At 53.2% G+C, this 12977-nt stretch overlaps 4 protein-coding genes across 4 annotated transcripts; 3 read left to right on the forward strand and 1 right to left on the reverse strand.

Annotated features, from left to right (window-relative positions):
* The first annotated feature begins 2517 nt into the window (after positions 1-2517).
* Positions 2518-4013, forward strand: V8C40DRAFT_229160 (peptidylprolyl isomerase family protein FPR2). Its single transcript, XM_083212421.1, has 5 exons — positions 2518-2947; positions 3066-3123; positions 3226-3267; positions 3342-3415; positions 3501-4013. The coding sequence occupies exons 1-5, from the start codon at positions 2767-2769 to the stop codon at positions 3656-3658; spliced, it is 513 nt and encodes a 170-aa protein (XP_083078757.1). The 5' UTR covers positions 2518-2766; the 3' UTR covers positions 3659-4013.
* Positions 3958-6419, reverse strand: V8C40DRAFT_4032 (uncharacterized protein). The gene is made up of 2 exons (XM_083222942.1): positions 6104-6419; positions 3958-6045 (listed from the first exon to the last, which is right to left on the reverse strand). The coding sequence occupies exons 1-2, from the start codon at positions 6284-6286 to the stop codon at positions 4291-4293; spliced, it is 1938 nt and encodes a 645-aa protein (XP_083078758.1). The 5' UTR covers positions 6287-6419; the 3' UTR covers positions 3958-4290.
* Positions 6420-6605: 186 nt separating this feature from the next.
* Positions 6606-8508, forward strand: V8C40DRAFT_229166 (uncharacterized protein). Its single transcript, XM_083212422.1, has 3 exons — positions 6606-6888; positions 6952-7118; positions 7197-8508. Exons 1-3 carry the CDS (start codon positions 6851-6853, stop codon positions 8270-8272), a joined length of 1281 nt encoding a protein of 426 aa, XP_083078759.1. The 5' UTR covers positions 6606-6850; the 3' UTR covers positions 8273-8508.
* A 929-nt stretch (positions 8509-9437) lies between these two features.
* Positions 9438-11749, forward strand: V8C40DRAFT_229171 (uncharacterized protein). The gene is made up of 2 exons (XM_083212423.1): positions 9438-10027; positions 10099-11749. The coding sequence occupies exons 1-2, from the start codon at positions 9908-9910 to the stop codon at positions 11356-11358; spliced, it is 1380 nt and encodes a 459-aa protein (XP_083078760.1). The 5' UTR covers positions 9438-9907; the 3' UTR covers positions 11359-11749.
* The last annotated feature ends 1228 nt before the right edge of the window (positions 11750-12977 follow it).

Raw genomic sequence — 12977 nt, forward strand, 5'->3', positions numbered from 1 at the left:
GAGAAGAGAGAGTGGCAGGGGGGTGTCTTGTTTCCGTTAGGCAGGGCGAAGGGGGGAGGGCACGGACTGGAACGAGTGAAGAAGTTGGGGCTTGGAGGTTTCGGCACTTTGAGGGACTGGGTCTGAGCATGGCCACAACAGTGAAGCGGCGACGGCTGGGGGATAGCAGCGGCAGTGAGAGCGAGAGAAAGATATGGAGAGCCCTAGATTTCCGATGCGCGTCTGCCTTCGAGTCACAGTCATGGCGGCTGCGCGGCCACGGTGAATGTTTTTGGTAAGACGTGCAACATGGAAAAAGATGGGATGGATCAAATGCCAAGCACAGCCAGCCGCTACCAATCCGCGGGTACCTGTCAAGCAAATCAGTTCAACAGTACAGTTGTGCATAACGGCGCCACAGGGGTCCGTAGCGGAGTGTGTGTTAGCGGACAGGTACCAAGTTGCCGGACTCTGGTGCGTTCGCCCTCTTGCACAGGTACCCGGCCAGCGACGGTAGAGAAACATGGAACCAAGTGACCCCACGAGCCACGCTGCTCAGCGCCTCGCCCGTGCCGTCCAGACTCTACTAGGCCCTGCTGGACCAGTTAGGCAGACAGGCGCAAAAGCAGGCATCAGCGGTCCCTGATGAGTCGTCGATAGAAAGTCGAAGAAAGGGATTCGCAAAGTTGAGGATGGAAGTTGGGATTGGCTTGTTTACTTTTTTTCTCTCTTTTTTTTTCTACATACCCCTCCTGCTCCCCTCACGCTCCTCTCTTTCTAGTGGGTGGCTGTGGCTGAGAAATTCTTCACAGCGAACAGGCCTGCGGGTGGTGGGAGCCGCATCCGCATCTGCGAGGGAGAGACGGGCTTGTATGCGTATGCATTCGTGCATTCGCGGGTGCCACAAGGCCAGCCAGGAATTAGACTACCTACCTGCAGCGCATGTCACGCGTCTGATTATCGCTCCCAGGGTCAAATGCGAAGAATCAATCGCTGTACGACATGAAGCCGAGCGCTGACTAGGTTTCGACTTTTTTTTTTCTTGGCCCCTTGCTCGTGAGTTGTCCCGCGGCTCGTCGTGGGTGAATAAGCCACGATTGGGAGCAGGCTGTGTTGTTACTCTTTTTTGGTGACGACATGACAAGCCCCGTTATGCCATGGAAACTGTAAGAAGGCCATACGTATTGGATATGGTTGAGCTGCTCGTGCTCCATACTCGTATAATCATCTAGTTAGCACTAGGAGAAATGCCAACCGGCGACTTTGACGATGCTGCTTCGCGGAAGTGATGCCGGCATGGCCTCCCACCGGCTTCGTCCGCGATACGTGGAATCGACAACACAAGATGGGCCTTCATTTCCCACTCCATCCTTCTTCTGACCATGCCATACCGTGCAACCACTTCTTTCATTACTCTCACCGTTTCTGCCCAACTACACCCCTTCCGGAGAGCGTTGTCGCCCACACAAGACCCTTGGTACAGGGCGTGGGATCATTTGGGTCAGCACAAACGACAAACGGGGCTAGCCAGGCGCCTCCGGGGAAAGGGCCTCAACGATGCAAGGCACGTCTATTGGAACCGGAACCTTGATCGACAAGTCCACATACAGAATCGAGAAATGCCACAAACGGGCCTCCATCTCTTTGGCATTGGCGCCGGGGGCCCTCAAGTTCCAAAAAAGTCATGTGGGCTCTTCTTGCAATCAAATCAGCCTCCCTAGTAGCCTTGCATTGGTACTAAGTGTGGCTCCTGAATTGGGGGTTGTTTTTTCAGGGCTCAACTACGTCATACCTTGAGGAATTGGTTGGGGATGCATTGAGTTTTTTCGGGCTCAGCTGTCAAAGAAATTAATATTGCAGTACCTCGAATTGACGTCGATAACGTACGGCCCCGAAGACGCCTCATCTACGTAACCTGAATCCTTTCATCGTTGTTTACTCTAAGCTCTTTCGCCGAAAGGCGACTGCATTCGCTTCCCCCTGTTCAGCTGGGGCCGCCTGAACAGCATCACCGCAAAGCCTTTCTACGATTCTTTATCGTCTCTGCTCCCATCCACATGACCTCGGGACAGGGTCAGAAAGGCCATGACGTACCAAAAGCTTCTTTTTCTCTCCTCCATGCATGGTATACTAGTATGCGCTCAATAATTTCTGCTGCATCCCCCGGATGGACAAACCCGGCCAATTACCATCAGCCTTCAGATTCAGTAGTTGTGGTTGTTTTAGGCTGCGCTTGGATCACGCGAGATAAAACACGGCGCTGGGTTGCCCCTTAGTGACGACATTTCACAATCCGCCCAGCGAATACGATATGCCATTGCGCAGAATCCCATATGAAATATTTAACAATGTCATCATAATCGGGCCATGAGTAAAAACGCCATTGTAAGGCACATGAAGCACTAACGGAGCAATTGAAGCAAAACCCCGGGGAATTGAAGTTGGCGGGGTGCCAGACTGGCAAAATCAATAGATATCATTGGCCAATGGTCTCCGCCATCTCCAACGGCCAAAGTAGATTTCAATCCACTCGAATCGGGAAGCTCAGTGGAGTTTGTGATAGCTGGCCACTTTGCCAAAGCCCCTCAGCTGGGCCGCGCATTAGCATTGATTGCATCTTGTGAAGCATCGCCTTCTTCTCTTCTTCTCTTCCATCCTTTTCCCCTATATCGACGTAACCCAATTTCCCCTTCATCGACGTAAACCCACGCCCCGGTTTCGCCTCATTTTCCTTTCCGCAGTCCGCGCACCATCTTTCTCTTTCAACCCACCACACAAGTCGCCACCATGAAGGCAGCCCTGATCCTCTCCGCCCTGGCCTCTTGCGCCATTGGCGTCGTCGCCGCCGAGGACCTCAAGATCGAGGTCACCCACGCCGTCGAGTGCGAGCGCAAGTCCCAAAAGGGCGACACACTGTCCATGCACTACAAGGGCACTCTGGCTGCTGACGGCAAGAAGTTCGATGCCAGTACGCTACGCTGTTCCCTTTCCCCCGTCTCTAACCCACCCCCCGGGGAGGGCTCTTAGATGACGATCTCTGTTTGTTTCGAGTCGTTCCGTGGCTGACATGACACTTCGTTTCGCAGGCTACGACCGCAACCAGCCCTTCACCTTCAAGTTGGGTGCTGGCCAGGTGATCAAGGGGTTCGTTTCTACACTCCCCCCTTCCTCCCCCCTTCCTCCCCCTCCCCCCACGCCGTTGGGATTTCATTGCGACTAGAAGCTAATGGGTTTTCGCCACGCTAGATGGGATCAGGGTCTCCTTGACATGTGCATTGGAGAGAAGAGGTAAGGAGAACACTGCGTCACTGGCCCCCAAACTGCTCGAATTACCAATGGCTAACATTACATCACTCTTCCAGAACCCTCACGATCCCCCCCGAGCTGGGCTACGGCAACCGCAACATGGGACCTATTCCGGCTGGCTCGACTCTGGGTACGTCTCTTTCTGCCCTCTCTTTCTTCTTCACATTGAAACCCCCACGCCGTATCGAATATCAGGCCGCTAATTGATGTCATAGTCTTCGAGACCGAGCTGCTGGAGATCAAGGGCGTCAAGGCCCCCGAGCCACCTGTGGCCGAGAAAGTGGCCGAGAAGGTTGCCAGCGTTGCCTCCGAGGCTGTCGATGCTGCCAAGACGGTCATTGCCGACACTGACGAGGGCCACGGCGAGCTGTAAACGAGAACATGATTTGTAAATATTTTCCTTTTGGTCGCATAGCGGATCCCCAAAGTACATGAAACGTTTCCGTCAAATACTAGAGCTCGACCCTATCCAGGTGTGATCGTCCTCCAGTCATCAATATTCATTAGACACTCTTTCCATTCACCTTCCAACATCATATCACTTCCCTATCCGTAGCAGCATCCATGCGCAGAAACTGCAAGCATCAGTCGATATTCGCAGATTAGTGGAGGTAGGGCCCTAGGATAAGGCGAAGCGAAGGCATCGTTACATCCAAAAGACCATTTCCAAAAACCCCCAACAGAATTCTATAGACATCGTCATTTACCACAGAGGAAATGGAATACGCCGTAGCTGGATGTGTCCACGGTGGATCCTTCTGGGATTAAGCAGAGCATGAACCCTTGCAGTATTTCATCATGGAAAACTCTGGATCATGACCGTAATTGTGAAACCATACCTGAAGTTCTCGGCGACCGTAGTGACTAAGTCTATGCCAAACGCTTCTGGAATGGACACATGAACATTTCTTTGAGATTCGCATCTCACGAATGTCATAGGGACATCCGGCAGAGTATCCTCAACTTGAATCATGATAAATCTTTCATGACCTATCATCTGCTCATTTAGAAAAAAGAAAGCTTCTTCTGCTTGGGATCTGTAGAAGGCGGACGGCCCCGCTTCTTCTCTGTCAGCTTGGGCCGTTTGTTCACGTCAGGCGGGACAGGCTTCGTTTCTTTTGGGGGTTCATCAGCTTGGACCGCGTCCCGAATCGTCTGTCGAGACAAGCACAAGTCGATGTGTTCGTTGAACTGTCGTTCGTTTGCCGCCTGGGGGCGGAGGCATATCGGACACTCCCACCAGTCCTCCTCCGGCTGAGCCCCGCGTTCAGGAGGTGGATTGGGCACAATCTCTTTCCCATGCCTTCGGTCCTGCAGCATCTCATCTTCTTCACCCTCCTGTTCGTGAGATACATTCTCCAGGCTGTCGTCTAAATCTTCCAGTAAATCGTCGTCATCTGTGCCCAACTTTTCCCACTCCTCTTCTTTTTCTAAAGGCTCACTCGCTTTCCTCTTGACCATCCCAGCATCACTCGATTCCCCAGCATCCTGTCGGCGAGGTTTGAAACCAAAGAACGCCATTGTATCAGGTTTCTTGGTGCTGACTAGGTGTGTGCACCTCAACCCCATGAGCCGCAGCTTCATGCCTGGTATTTCTTGCTCCAGTTTCGCAAGCATCGGTAATGAATAGTTGTACAAGTCGTCGGCAAGCTGTATCGACTTTGGCAGGACGACCTGTCGGGTATAAACTTCAAAGGTATGAAGCTTTATCTTGATGCAGAGTGTGCGGCCCTTGCACTCATTCTTTTTCAGGTCCTTCTCCAGAGCCTCAGCCGTTGAGCGAAGTTTGTCTCTCAGCTTTGCAGGGTCCGATATGTCGTGGAACGTACTCTCCGTTCCGACGCTCTTGCGCTCATACTCTTCCGCGGGCTGAATCTTTGTGCGGCCAAGTCCCAGATAGCAGCGGAGGAGAAACACATAATACTTGTCTCCAAATAGCCGGTTCAGATACTGCCGCTGTTCATACAGATCGCCGCATGTCTTGACTCCAATCTCCAAGAGTTCGCGCTCAAGGACTCGACCGATCCCGTTGACTTTTCTTGTTGGCAAGTCCCGCATAAATGCCATGATGGCGCTTCTCTCGCTGGGGAGGACGTACTGTCCGTTCGGCTTGTTAATGTTTGAGCAAATCTTGGCCAGCCTGGCATTTGCAGCAATTCCTGCCGACACTGTAATGCTCGTCTTTTCATGGACTTCCTTCCGCATCTGTTCCACTGCTGCTGCCGGATCCATATTGTGTTCGTCGCAGTATTCCGTAATGTTGAGGTATGCCTCGTCAATGCTGGCACTTTCAAAACGCGGATCATAGTTCGCCAGCACCTCCCTCACTTCCTGAGCCTTTGCACCGTACTTGTGAAAGTTTGGTTTGATAAGGATGAGTTGTGGGCAAAGTTTCTTGGCAACAAAACCAGCCATGCCTGATCGACAGCCAAACTGGCGCGCGACGTAGTTGCACGTAGTGAGAACACCACCGCCAACTGCAAAGGGGACATCTTTGAGATCGGGCCGTTCGAGTAGCTCCACGGCCGCAAAAAATGCATCGCAGTCGAGATGCACTATGTGCTGTGTTAGGTCTCTGGACAGCTCGAGCTCCGCAAGGAGACGGTCGGCATTTCGCAGGTCGCGCGTCAGATCTTGCTGTTCCAGTTTCTTCTTCCTGGACAGAATCTGCTCAATCTTTTTCGTAAGGATCTTGTCTCGTTCCTCTTCACGGGTGAAGAATTTGGATCCCTTGGACGCATTGTAAATAATCTCCGAAACCTGAATCTGCTTGTTAATAAATACGGCTCCGATCTGAGACAAGATTCTGGTCAGAAACCTTGCTTTGGTCGACTTTGTCTTGGCCGGCCTTGGTCAGCGAAGGCCCGAGCAGGTGATATTTGAGAGTTTTGAGGGCATCGTCTTGGTGTTCATCTTGGTGTTGCTCTTGATGTTGCGGCTGCTGCTCCGGTGACTTTTCTTCAGGATGCGCTGAATCCTCCGTAGATTCCGCAGACGTCATATCGATGGGGCCATCAAGTCGCAGTCCCAAGTATCATGTAATAGACAGCATAGAGGAATTATTTGTATCATGCTGACATTCGCAGCCTGGTAAATAAAGCATCCATGGATTTGCGCACGAGCGGAATTCCGACAGGGTGGAAGCGCGTTGCCTAACGTGAAGAGCGGGAAATACGATACCGACACGGTATCACGTGGGAAGCTTGGAGCATCTTCAGCGCTTTTAGGCATAACTCGACCGTCTGTGCTAGCAGCTTTCCAGCGGGGTTTAGTGCAGAGGGCTTTGTGACAGAACTCCCGGCCGTCGCTCGCCATTGGCCACAGGCTGTGCTCACACCCCTCACTGTGAGGACGTATAAGCGCCGAGACGCCATTATCTCATAGGCCCAAATGGCTGAAGCGATTGCATGATTCGCTTTGAGCAAGAAGGGTCGTTGAGCGTATAAAGAGCAACTTGCATACGGCAAAGAGCTCAAGGGGGCCCGGAGTTTTAATTCTCACTCGCTTCGTTTCAAGCTGTCCGGTGACGTCTGGAGTTTATCGCTGTCAGACGCAGACAGACAAGATGGCAGCTCGGCCAGGTGAGGAGAACGTAGCTACGCTGTGAGTGGATGACGGTCGCAATCCATCCGTTGCTGATGCTGATGCTGATGCCGAGACTTGCAGCTTTGGAGATGTACACTACTTTTATTCTCCGGCAAATGTGAAGCCTCGCCATCACCGATTCGACAAGGGATCATATGTCTATCTGTTTGAGAATGCCAGCGAGAGGAGATGCCGCATTGAAATCGCAAACAATCCGGGAACAGACGATCAGGATGCATTCTATGGATGTAAGAATAGACCAGTCGCAGCCTCATTATCCGTGTTCGTGGAGTTGGTCTAACGACGTTGATTTCTTCTTCGCATAGTCCTCGATCAGGCGCATGTTCGGTACTCGTACAAGCAGCATTGCGCCGTGTCGCTGACCGTCGCCGACTCAGTCGATCAGAGCGAGTGGCATCTCCCCACCTATGACCCGCGCAACGAGAACAAGTATCACTACAAGCTGCACTCACTCGACGTCTACTTCTGGACGCAGCAGGATGCGCTGCAGTTCATCAACGGCGTCAGGCGCGTGCTGCCGCCTGCCCAGGTCGAGGTTCTCGATGAGCCAGGCCCGCCGCCTCAGCCCGCGGGCATGAGCTCCGTCGTCCAGAAGCTCGAGAGCGCGGCCATTTCGGATCCTCAGTACGGCAACGGCGCTGTCTCGTCGCAGTCGACTTCGCAGAGCTCAATCGGGGGTCCTGGAGATGCCTCGGCCGTTTCGTCAGAAACACCAAGCATCTCCTTGCCGCCTCCACCGCCGCCGCCTCAGCCGGCAAACTTCGCGCCTATGGCCTACAATCCCGCCGCGCCAGCTGCGCCGGAAGCCATTCGCCATCGCGAGAAGACGCCTCCCCCGGACGAGGATCCTCTCAATCCTTTGGCGGTCGCGGTGGCATATGATTATCGCGGGCAACCGTTTACTCCAGGCATTCCGTCTCAGTTTGCGCCGGGAATTACCAGCCCGGGACTTGCGCCTCCTCAGTTTGGAGCACCACCCGTCCACCCTGGAATTCATCGAGCAGCGACGATGCCAACGCAGGCTCTGCCCTCTCCCGGGCTGCCCGGCACTTATGGGGCAGGTTTTCCAGCATCGCCAGGCCTTCCTCCACCACCGGCATCACAGCCGCCAGTGGCAAATCAAGGCCTTCCTGGACCTCCTGGCCCTCCTGGCCCTCCACCAGGCGGGTACTCCAACTACTCATATTCCCAGTCAGGCTACACGCCTGGGTCAATAGATTATTCAATACATCAGCAGGCATATCGACCAACGGAAGCCGAAGCAGCCCATGGTTACAAGCCGCAGAAGCAGGATGGCAAGGGGAAGTTTGAGGAGAACGCGGGCCGGATCGAGAGAGGCGTGACGGGCATGCTGAAGAAGTTTGAAAAGAAGTTTGGATAGAGGCGAGATGTGTTTGTGCGACGGGAATATGATGTCGAGTGATTTTCAAATGCGTATTGTAGCAGGGATATCCAGGCAGGAGGAGTACCGGGTTTCTACCAAAGAGATGCTTTGTCACATGACGTTTTTAATGCGAATACTGTTATCTTTTGCTTCCGCTTTTTCATCTTTCATCATTTGACCATGTTCTCCAGATTTGGGCATGGCTACCTTAGTTGGCCAAAGGGTGTCAGCACTGCTTCTATTTTTGACTTAAGTTATTACAGTTATTACAGGGTAGGTGGTGTGCTGGCGGTGAGACTCGATGTCCGGGATGAGATGACGATGAGATTTGCCTGAAGCTATCGTCGATACGTGTGCATGCTGTCGCAATAGTGATGCCGCTGCTGCTAATATTAAATTACAGTACATTATCCTTTGCTACAGTGGAGAGGTCATCGGCAGTCTAAAACGCCACAGGTTTTGATGACATGTACATGTGGGTAATCTGTGAGCGGCGATTCAGTCCTTGGAGCGACAATCCCTCATCATCATCATGGGTGACAAGCAGGTTGCAATCACTCTTACGCACGGGATCCTTCGTCTTTGTTTCTCCACCCAGACCTCGACTGTCCATCCGATCTCAAAGCTCGTGCCACCCGTCCGATATCACATCTTACATCTCGAGATGTCGACCCGAACGCAACCACAGAAACGTGTATGACAAGACGCACTAGACTAGCAAATACTACCAGACAACCTAACACAATTGAATTCAAGCCCTCATGCTCCGTACATATGCAGCCATTAATAGCAAAGCGGCGGCCCGTCCAGCGGGTAACTGGCAGCCCAAAAAGGTTCGTCTGCGGGCGGAGGATAGTGTCAGCCCAGTGATTCCACACGGCCAATCGCCAATGGCAAGCATCCAGACTTTCCAATGATGATGCATTAGTCTAGCCTTTGGCCCTTGCCTTTACGAGGATCGTTGGTCAAGTTTGCTCGCCAGCCCTAAAAAGCGTGGCTGGACAACCGGGGGGTCGCCATGTTGGCTGTGTCAGTGGCTTAGCCTTCGAGGCTCCTCGTAAAAGCGTCATGAATGGGGCTGACATGCACCCTTTAGCGTATCGCCGGGCGCCTCTCAGGGCCCTCGGGGCTTCGAGTTAGCACGCTTTGCTCACTGGACTGGAATCAGGCCAGCGCTCCATGCATCTCCTGTTTCCCGCCACGATTCTCTCGTCCTTCTTGAATCCCTTTCCTCCTCCTCCTGCAAGCATAGCATTGTTTTCATCCCTCTTGTGTTTCCGTTCCCTTGGTCGTATATCGTGCGATTGCTTCCGCCAGTTCCCCGTACCGGGTACCACCGCAAAACACAGTCGACGCCTCCCCCCGGCCCACCTCGCTAACGGGCTGAGCTCGTACAGCACCTCCGTTCCATTATCTGCTTGGATCCTGGGTCACTGGAGAGACGCTGGCGCCGTTGGAGCTGACTGTACACGCCGCTCCTCCGGACGATAGACCCAATGCGGACAGCAGACTCGTGAAAGGCCTCTTGACGCAAATCTTACTCTGTCACAAACCAACATCCGTCGATTGCCTCCTTTTCCCTTGCTTCCATCGGACTCTCGTCCTCCTACATGTCTCTCGCGGCCGGCGAGGATGTATCTACACAGTCGGACGGCGCAACGTGCTGATGCTAGCGCACAGCTGTCGCAATCAGCTCGCCACCTTCGTAAGCTAGTGAGGCGGGACGGGATGGGCAAGAGCATCATAGGAATTGTATGTCTACGATGGAAGAGATGAAGAACGCATGAGTTTCTGGATTGCTGACCCCAAGACGCTGTTCATAGATCATCATAGCCGCTATTATTGGAGTCGCCGCTCTCGCACTCCTTGTAATATGCATCAGGAGAAGAAGAAAGGGTAAAAAGGCGAAATACGAGCGAGCCCATGGCGACGACACCACCGAAGTAGCGTCCACCTCCCGTGCAGCCAACTCATCAACGGCACCAAGAAGTGGTCGATCTGGTAACCCTCCATCTGCTTCGGCAAACCGCAACAATGCCGCCGCTGGCAACGTGGATCGCAACACTTCGGTTCGCTCGGTCATGACCCTGCCGGCTTACCGCCAGATGGCTTCAACCAACGAGCAGGTTCTAGGGCGAGAAGGCGAGAGAGATGGTATCGATGTTATTGTGGACTTGCCTACCGAAGAGGAGTTGGAAGCGCTGCGTGATGAAGAGATGGAGAGCATGTATCAGATTCGGCTTGCGAGACGGCAGATGATTGAAGAACAGCAGCAGCGGAGAGTGGAGCGACAAGAAGCCCGACGACGAGGCGATACTGCGGCCCTGGCAGACATTCGTGTCCGCACCCGGGCTGCCAATAACAGCACCGCTATCGACGAACTTCGGCGGGAAATGGAACGTGCAAAGGAGAACAGGAATCTTTCCGTGTCGAGCGTATCTTATGCGGACGTTGGACTGGCTCGCCACGACGGCACAAGAATCCGTGCCAACAGCAGCGAGAGCGAGCGCGTTGGCCTGCTCTCGGATTCTGCCAGCATCGGCATGGCTGATGTGCGATCTCAGGCGCACGGCCGTGGAATGAGCGTGGGTTCCGTCATCAGCATGGACAGCAACTTCCCCTCGCCCGCATTGACCCGGTCGGGAGAATCGCAAATCAACACCCCCGGCCAGGCCCAGAGCGAAGCCAGAGCAGGATCGAGCCCCGAGCTTGTGGAGGCAGACTTGGGCGAGGAAGCAATGCCGCCTCCGGGCTACGAAGATGTTTCCCTGGACGACGATGACTTCCAGGATCGACCACTGTCGCATATAACCGAGCCGCCGCCGGATTACCCAGGGCACCATCGAACGGATTCCCAGAGAAGCCAAAGGAGCCAGAGGAGCCAGCGAAGCCCGCCGTCACCATCTCTTGTGTCGGCTTCAAGCGAAGACAATTCAACAGACAATCGACGACTGTCCACTCGTGGTGTTGGTGGCATCCCTCAACTGCCGAGTCTGCGAATCAGCGAGCTCCCATCGATTGCGGTCGAGCCCCCAAGCGCACAGCCGCCGTCGGAGCACGACCCGGCTGAGCAAAGACAGTAAATATCCACCATGAAGAATATGGAAGCTTCTTTCCCATATTCTCTCCTCCTCCCTCTCCCTCTCTCTGTGTGTATCGACGGGAATGAAGCTATGATTTTATGGACGACTTTTCTTTCTTCTTTCTCATTTCTAATGCTTGGACTTTTTTTGCTTGGATTGTAAACGGATGCGAAGCGGGCGTCATACTGTCCATACTGAGTCCCTCTTCGGAGACGGATGTGTTTGGTTTTCTCTCTCTATTTGTGTTTTTCATGGGCGGTGTTTTGGCGAGGAAGGGGTGGGTGCTTTTGCATAGAAAATAAGGATGAATCGAGAGTGTGGATTTTATGTGAATAGTACAGCAGCATAGGAAGTCTCACCATTTATAGCCTATATTACTTACAGTTGCCTACCTTTATTTTCCACCTATGAGCAGACGCGATTTGAGGTTATGCATATGAATCCTACATATTTAGTTTAAAGAAGAGGCGGAAGTGTCATTTGTGATGACAAGTGGACCGCAGAAACAAGACGCGCTCATGCTTCTGCTTCATTCTACGAGGTATTACAGCCTGGATGTTCTCAAGTTGAGACGCGCTTAACACGCGGTTGGAGAGTAGATTTGACACGAGATATGTCTGAGACAACCAACTGACCGCCATTGTCTGGTGAAATCGAAGGAATCGAAGGAATTGCTGTCTCTCTTCGATTCGCTCGTCGTAAATGCATCTCTGCGGACCGTTCACTTTATTGGCTTTTTCGGCACATGGCTTGTCGCGCCCCCCGCAGGGCTGGGCATCCTGGGCTCTTTTTTGCCTTGGACAGCGCTTAGACCAATTTCACGTGCCGAACCATCTCGCCTCTTTTAGCCTCTGCGGCCTCTGCGGCCTCAGTTGCTTCTCTCTGGATACTCGTATCATTCTAGCTCGTTTTTTTTTTGCGTCGCGTCGCCGCCGAGGGGGAAAAGACAAAGAGAGGCAGAGAGAGGGGAAGGACGGGATCGGGGGACGGGTCGGGACTCGCTCCAGTGTCGGAACATCAAGGATGCCGTTGACGTACTCTCGTATGCCAGAGAGCCCTCGTAGATGATCAGCAATTGCCAAATTCGAGCAGAGTCTCCCATCTGATTTCGAACATGATGGCAGTATATCGTATTTAAGCTCTTTTTTTCATCTCTCCCTTTTCATTTTGTCGAGCGGACCTCTGGAGCGGACCTTGAGCGGACACGCGATTTTTTTTTAAGCTTTTTGGCGTTGGGAACTGTGTTTGCGCTCGGTCTCACTGGCGTGATGCAGGTCAGCAGCACCAAGTGGCGCTTCGCTCGATAGCCGGGCGACGTAGCCGAGGGACGCAGGACGCAAGATGGTTCAAGTTTGTTGCCATTTGCATGAGGTGGTGGCAGCAGGCGGTCCAAGAACTGGCGGTAGAGTTTTGTTTGATGAAGTGCTGAGAGACGCTGGGAGAGCAGAACTGAGAGAGAGCCTGATGACCAACGCTGCCGCTGTTGTTGTTGTTGCTGTTGTTGACTGTAGCGGCATCAATTGGTTCCCCCAGAGACCCGGTTCACGGCACAACAGATTCTCGTGCGATTCGAAAGATGAAACGATGCATGGCTGTTGCTGCTGCTTAGAAATTGGCCC

This window comes from Trichoderma camerunense (genome assembly GCF_050948025.1).
Source record: "Trichoderma camerunense strain CBS 138272 chromosome Unknown V8C40scaffold_1, whole genome shotgun sequence".
Taxonomy (NCBI): domain Eukaryota; kingdom Fungi; phylum Ascomycota; class Sordariomycetes; order Hypocreales; family Hypocreaceae; genus Trichoderma; species Trichoderma camerunense.

Bases quoted from the DNA above. Each gene is read 5' to 3' on its own strand.
- V8C40DRAFT_229160 (XM_083212421.1), top strand. From the start codon at position 2,767: ATGAAGGCAGCCCTGATCCTCTCCGCCCTGGCCTCTTGCGCCATTGGC. The intron at 2,948-3,065 runs GTACGCTACGCT...TTCGTTTCGCAG, and splicing joins CGGCAAGAAGTTCGATGCCA to GCTACGACCGCAACCAGCCC. The intron at 3,124-3,225 runs GTTCGTTTCTAC...TCGCCACGCTAG, and splicing joins GCTGGCCAGGTGATCAAGGG to ATGGGATCAGGGTCTCCTTG.
- V8C40DRAFT_4032 (XM_083222942.1), bottom strand. From the start codon at position 6,286: ATGACGTCTGCGGAATCTACGGAGGATTCAGCGCATCCTGAAGAAAAG. The intron at 6,046-6,103 runs GTTTCTGACCAG...AAGCAGATTCAG, and splicing joins ACAAAGTCGACCAAAGCAAG to GTTTCGGAGATTATTTACAA.
- V8C40DRAFT_229166 (XM_083212422.1), top strand. From the start codon at position 6,851: ATGGCAGCTCGGCCAGGTGAGGAGAACGTAGCTACGCT. The intron at 6,889-6,951 runs GTGAGTGGATGA...CGAGACTTGCAG, and splicing joins GAGGAGAACGTAGCTACGCT to CTTTGGAGATGTACACTACT. The intron at 7,119-7,196 runs GTAAGAATAGAC...TTCTTCGCATAG, and splicing joins TCAGGATGCATTCTATGGAT to TCCTCGATCAGGCGCATGTT.
- V8C40DRAFT_229171 (XM_083212423.1), top strand. From the start codon at position 9,908: ATGTATCTACACAGTCGGACGGCGCAACGTGCTGATGCTAGCGCACAG. The intron at 10,028-10,098 runs GTATGTCTACGA...CGCTGTTCATAG, and splicing joins GCAAGAGCATCATAGGAATT to ATCATCATAGCCGCTATTAT.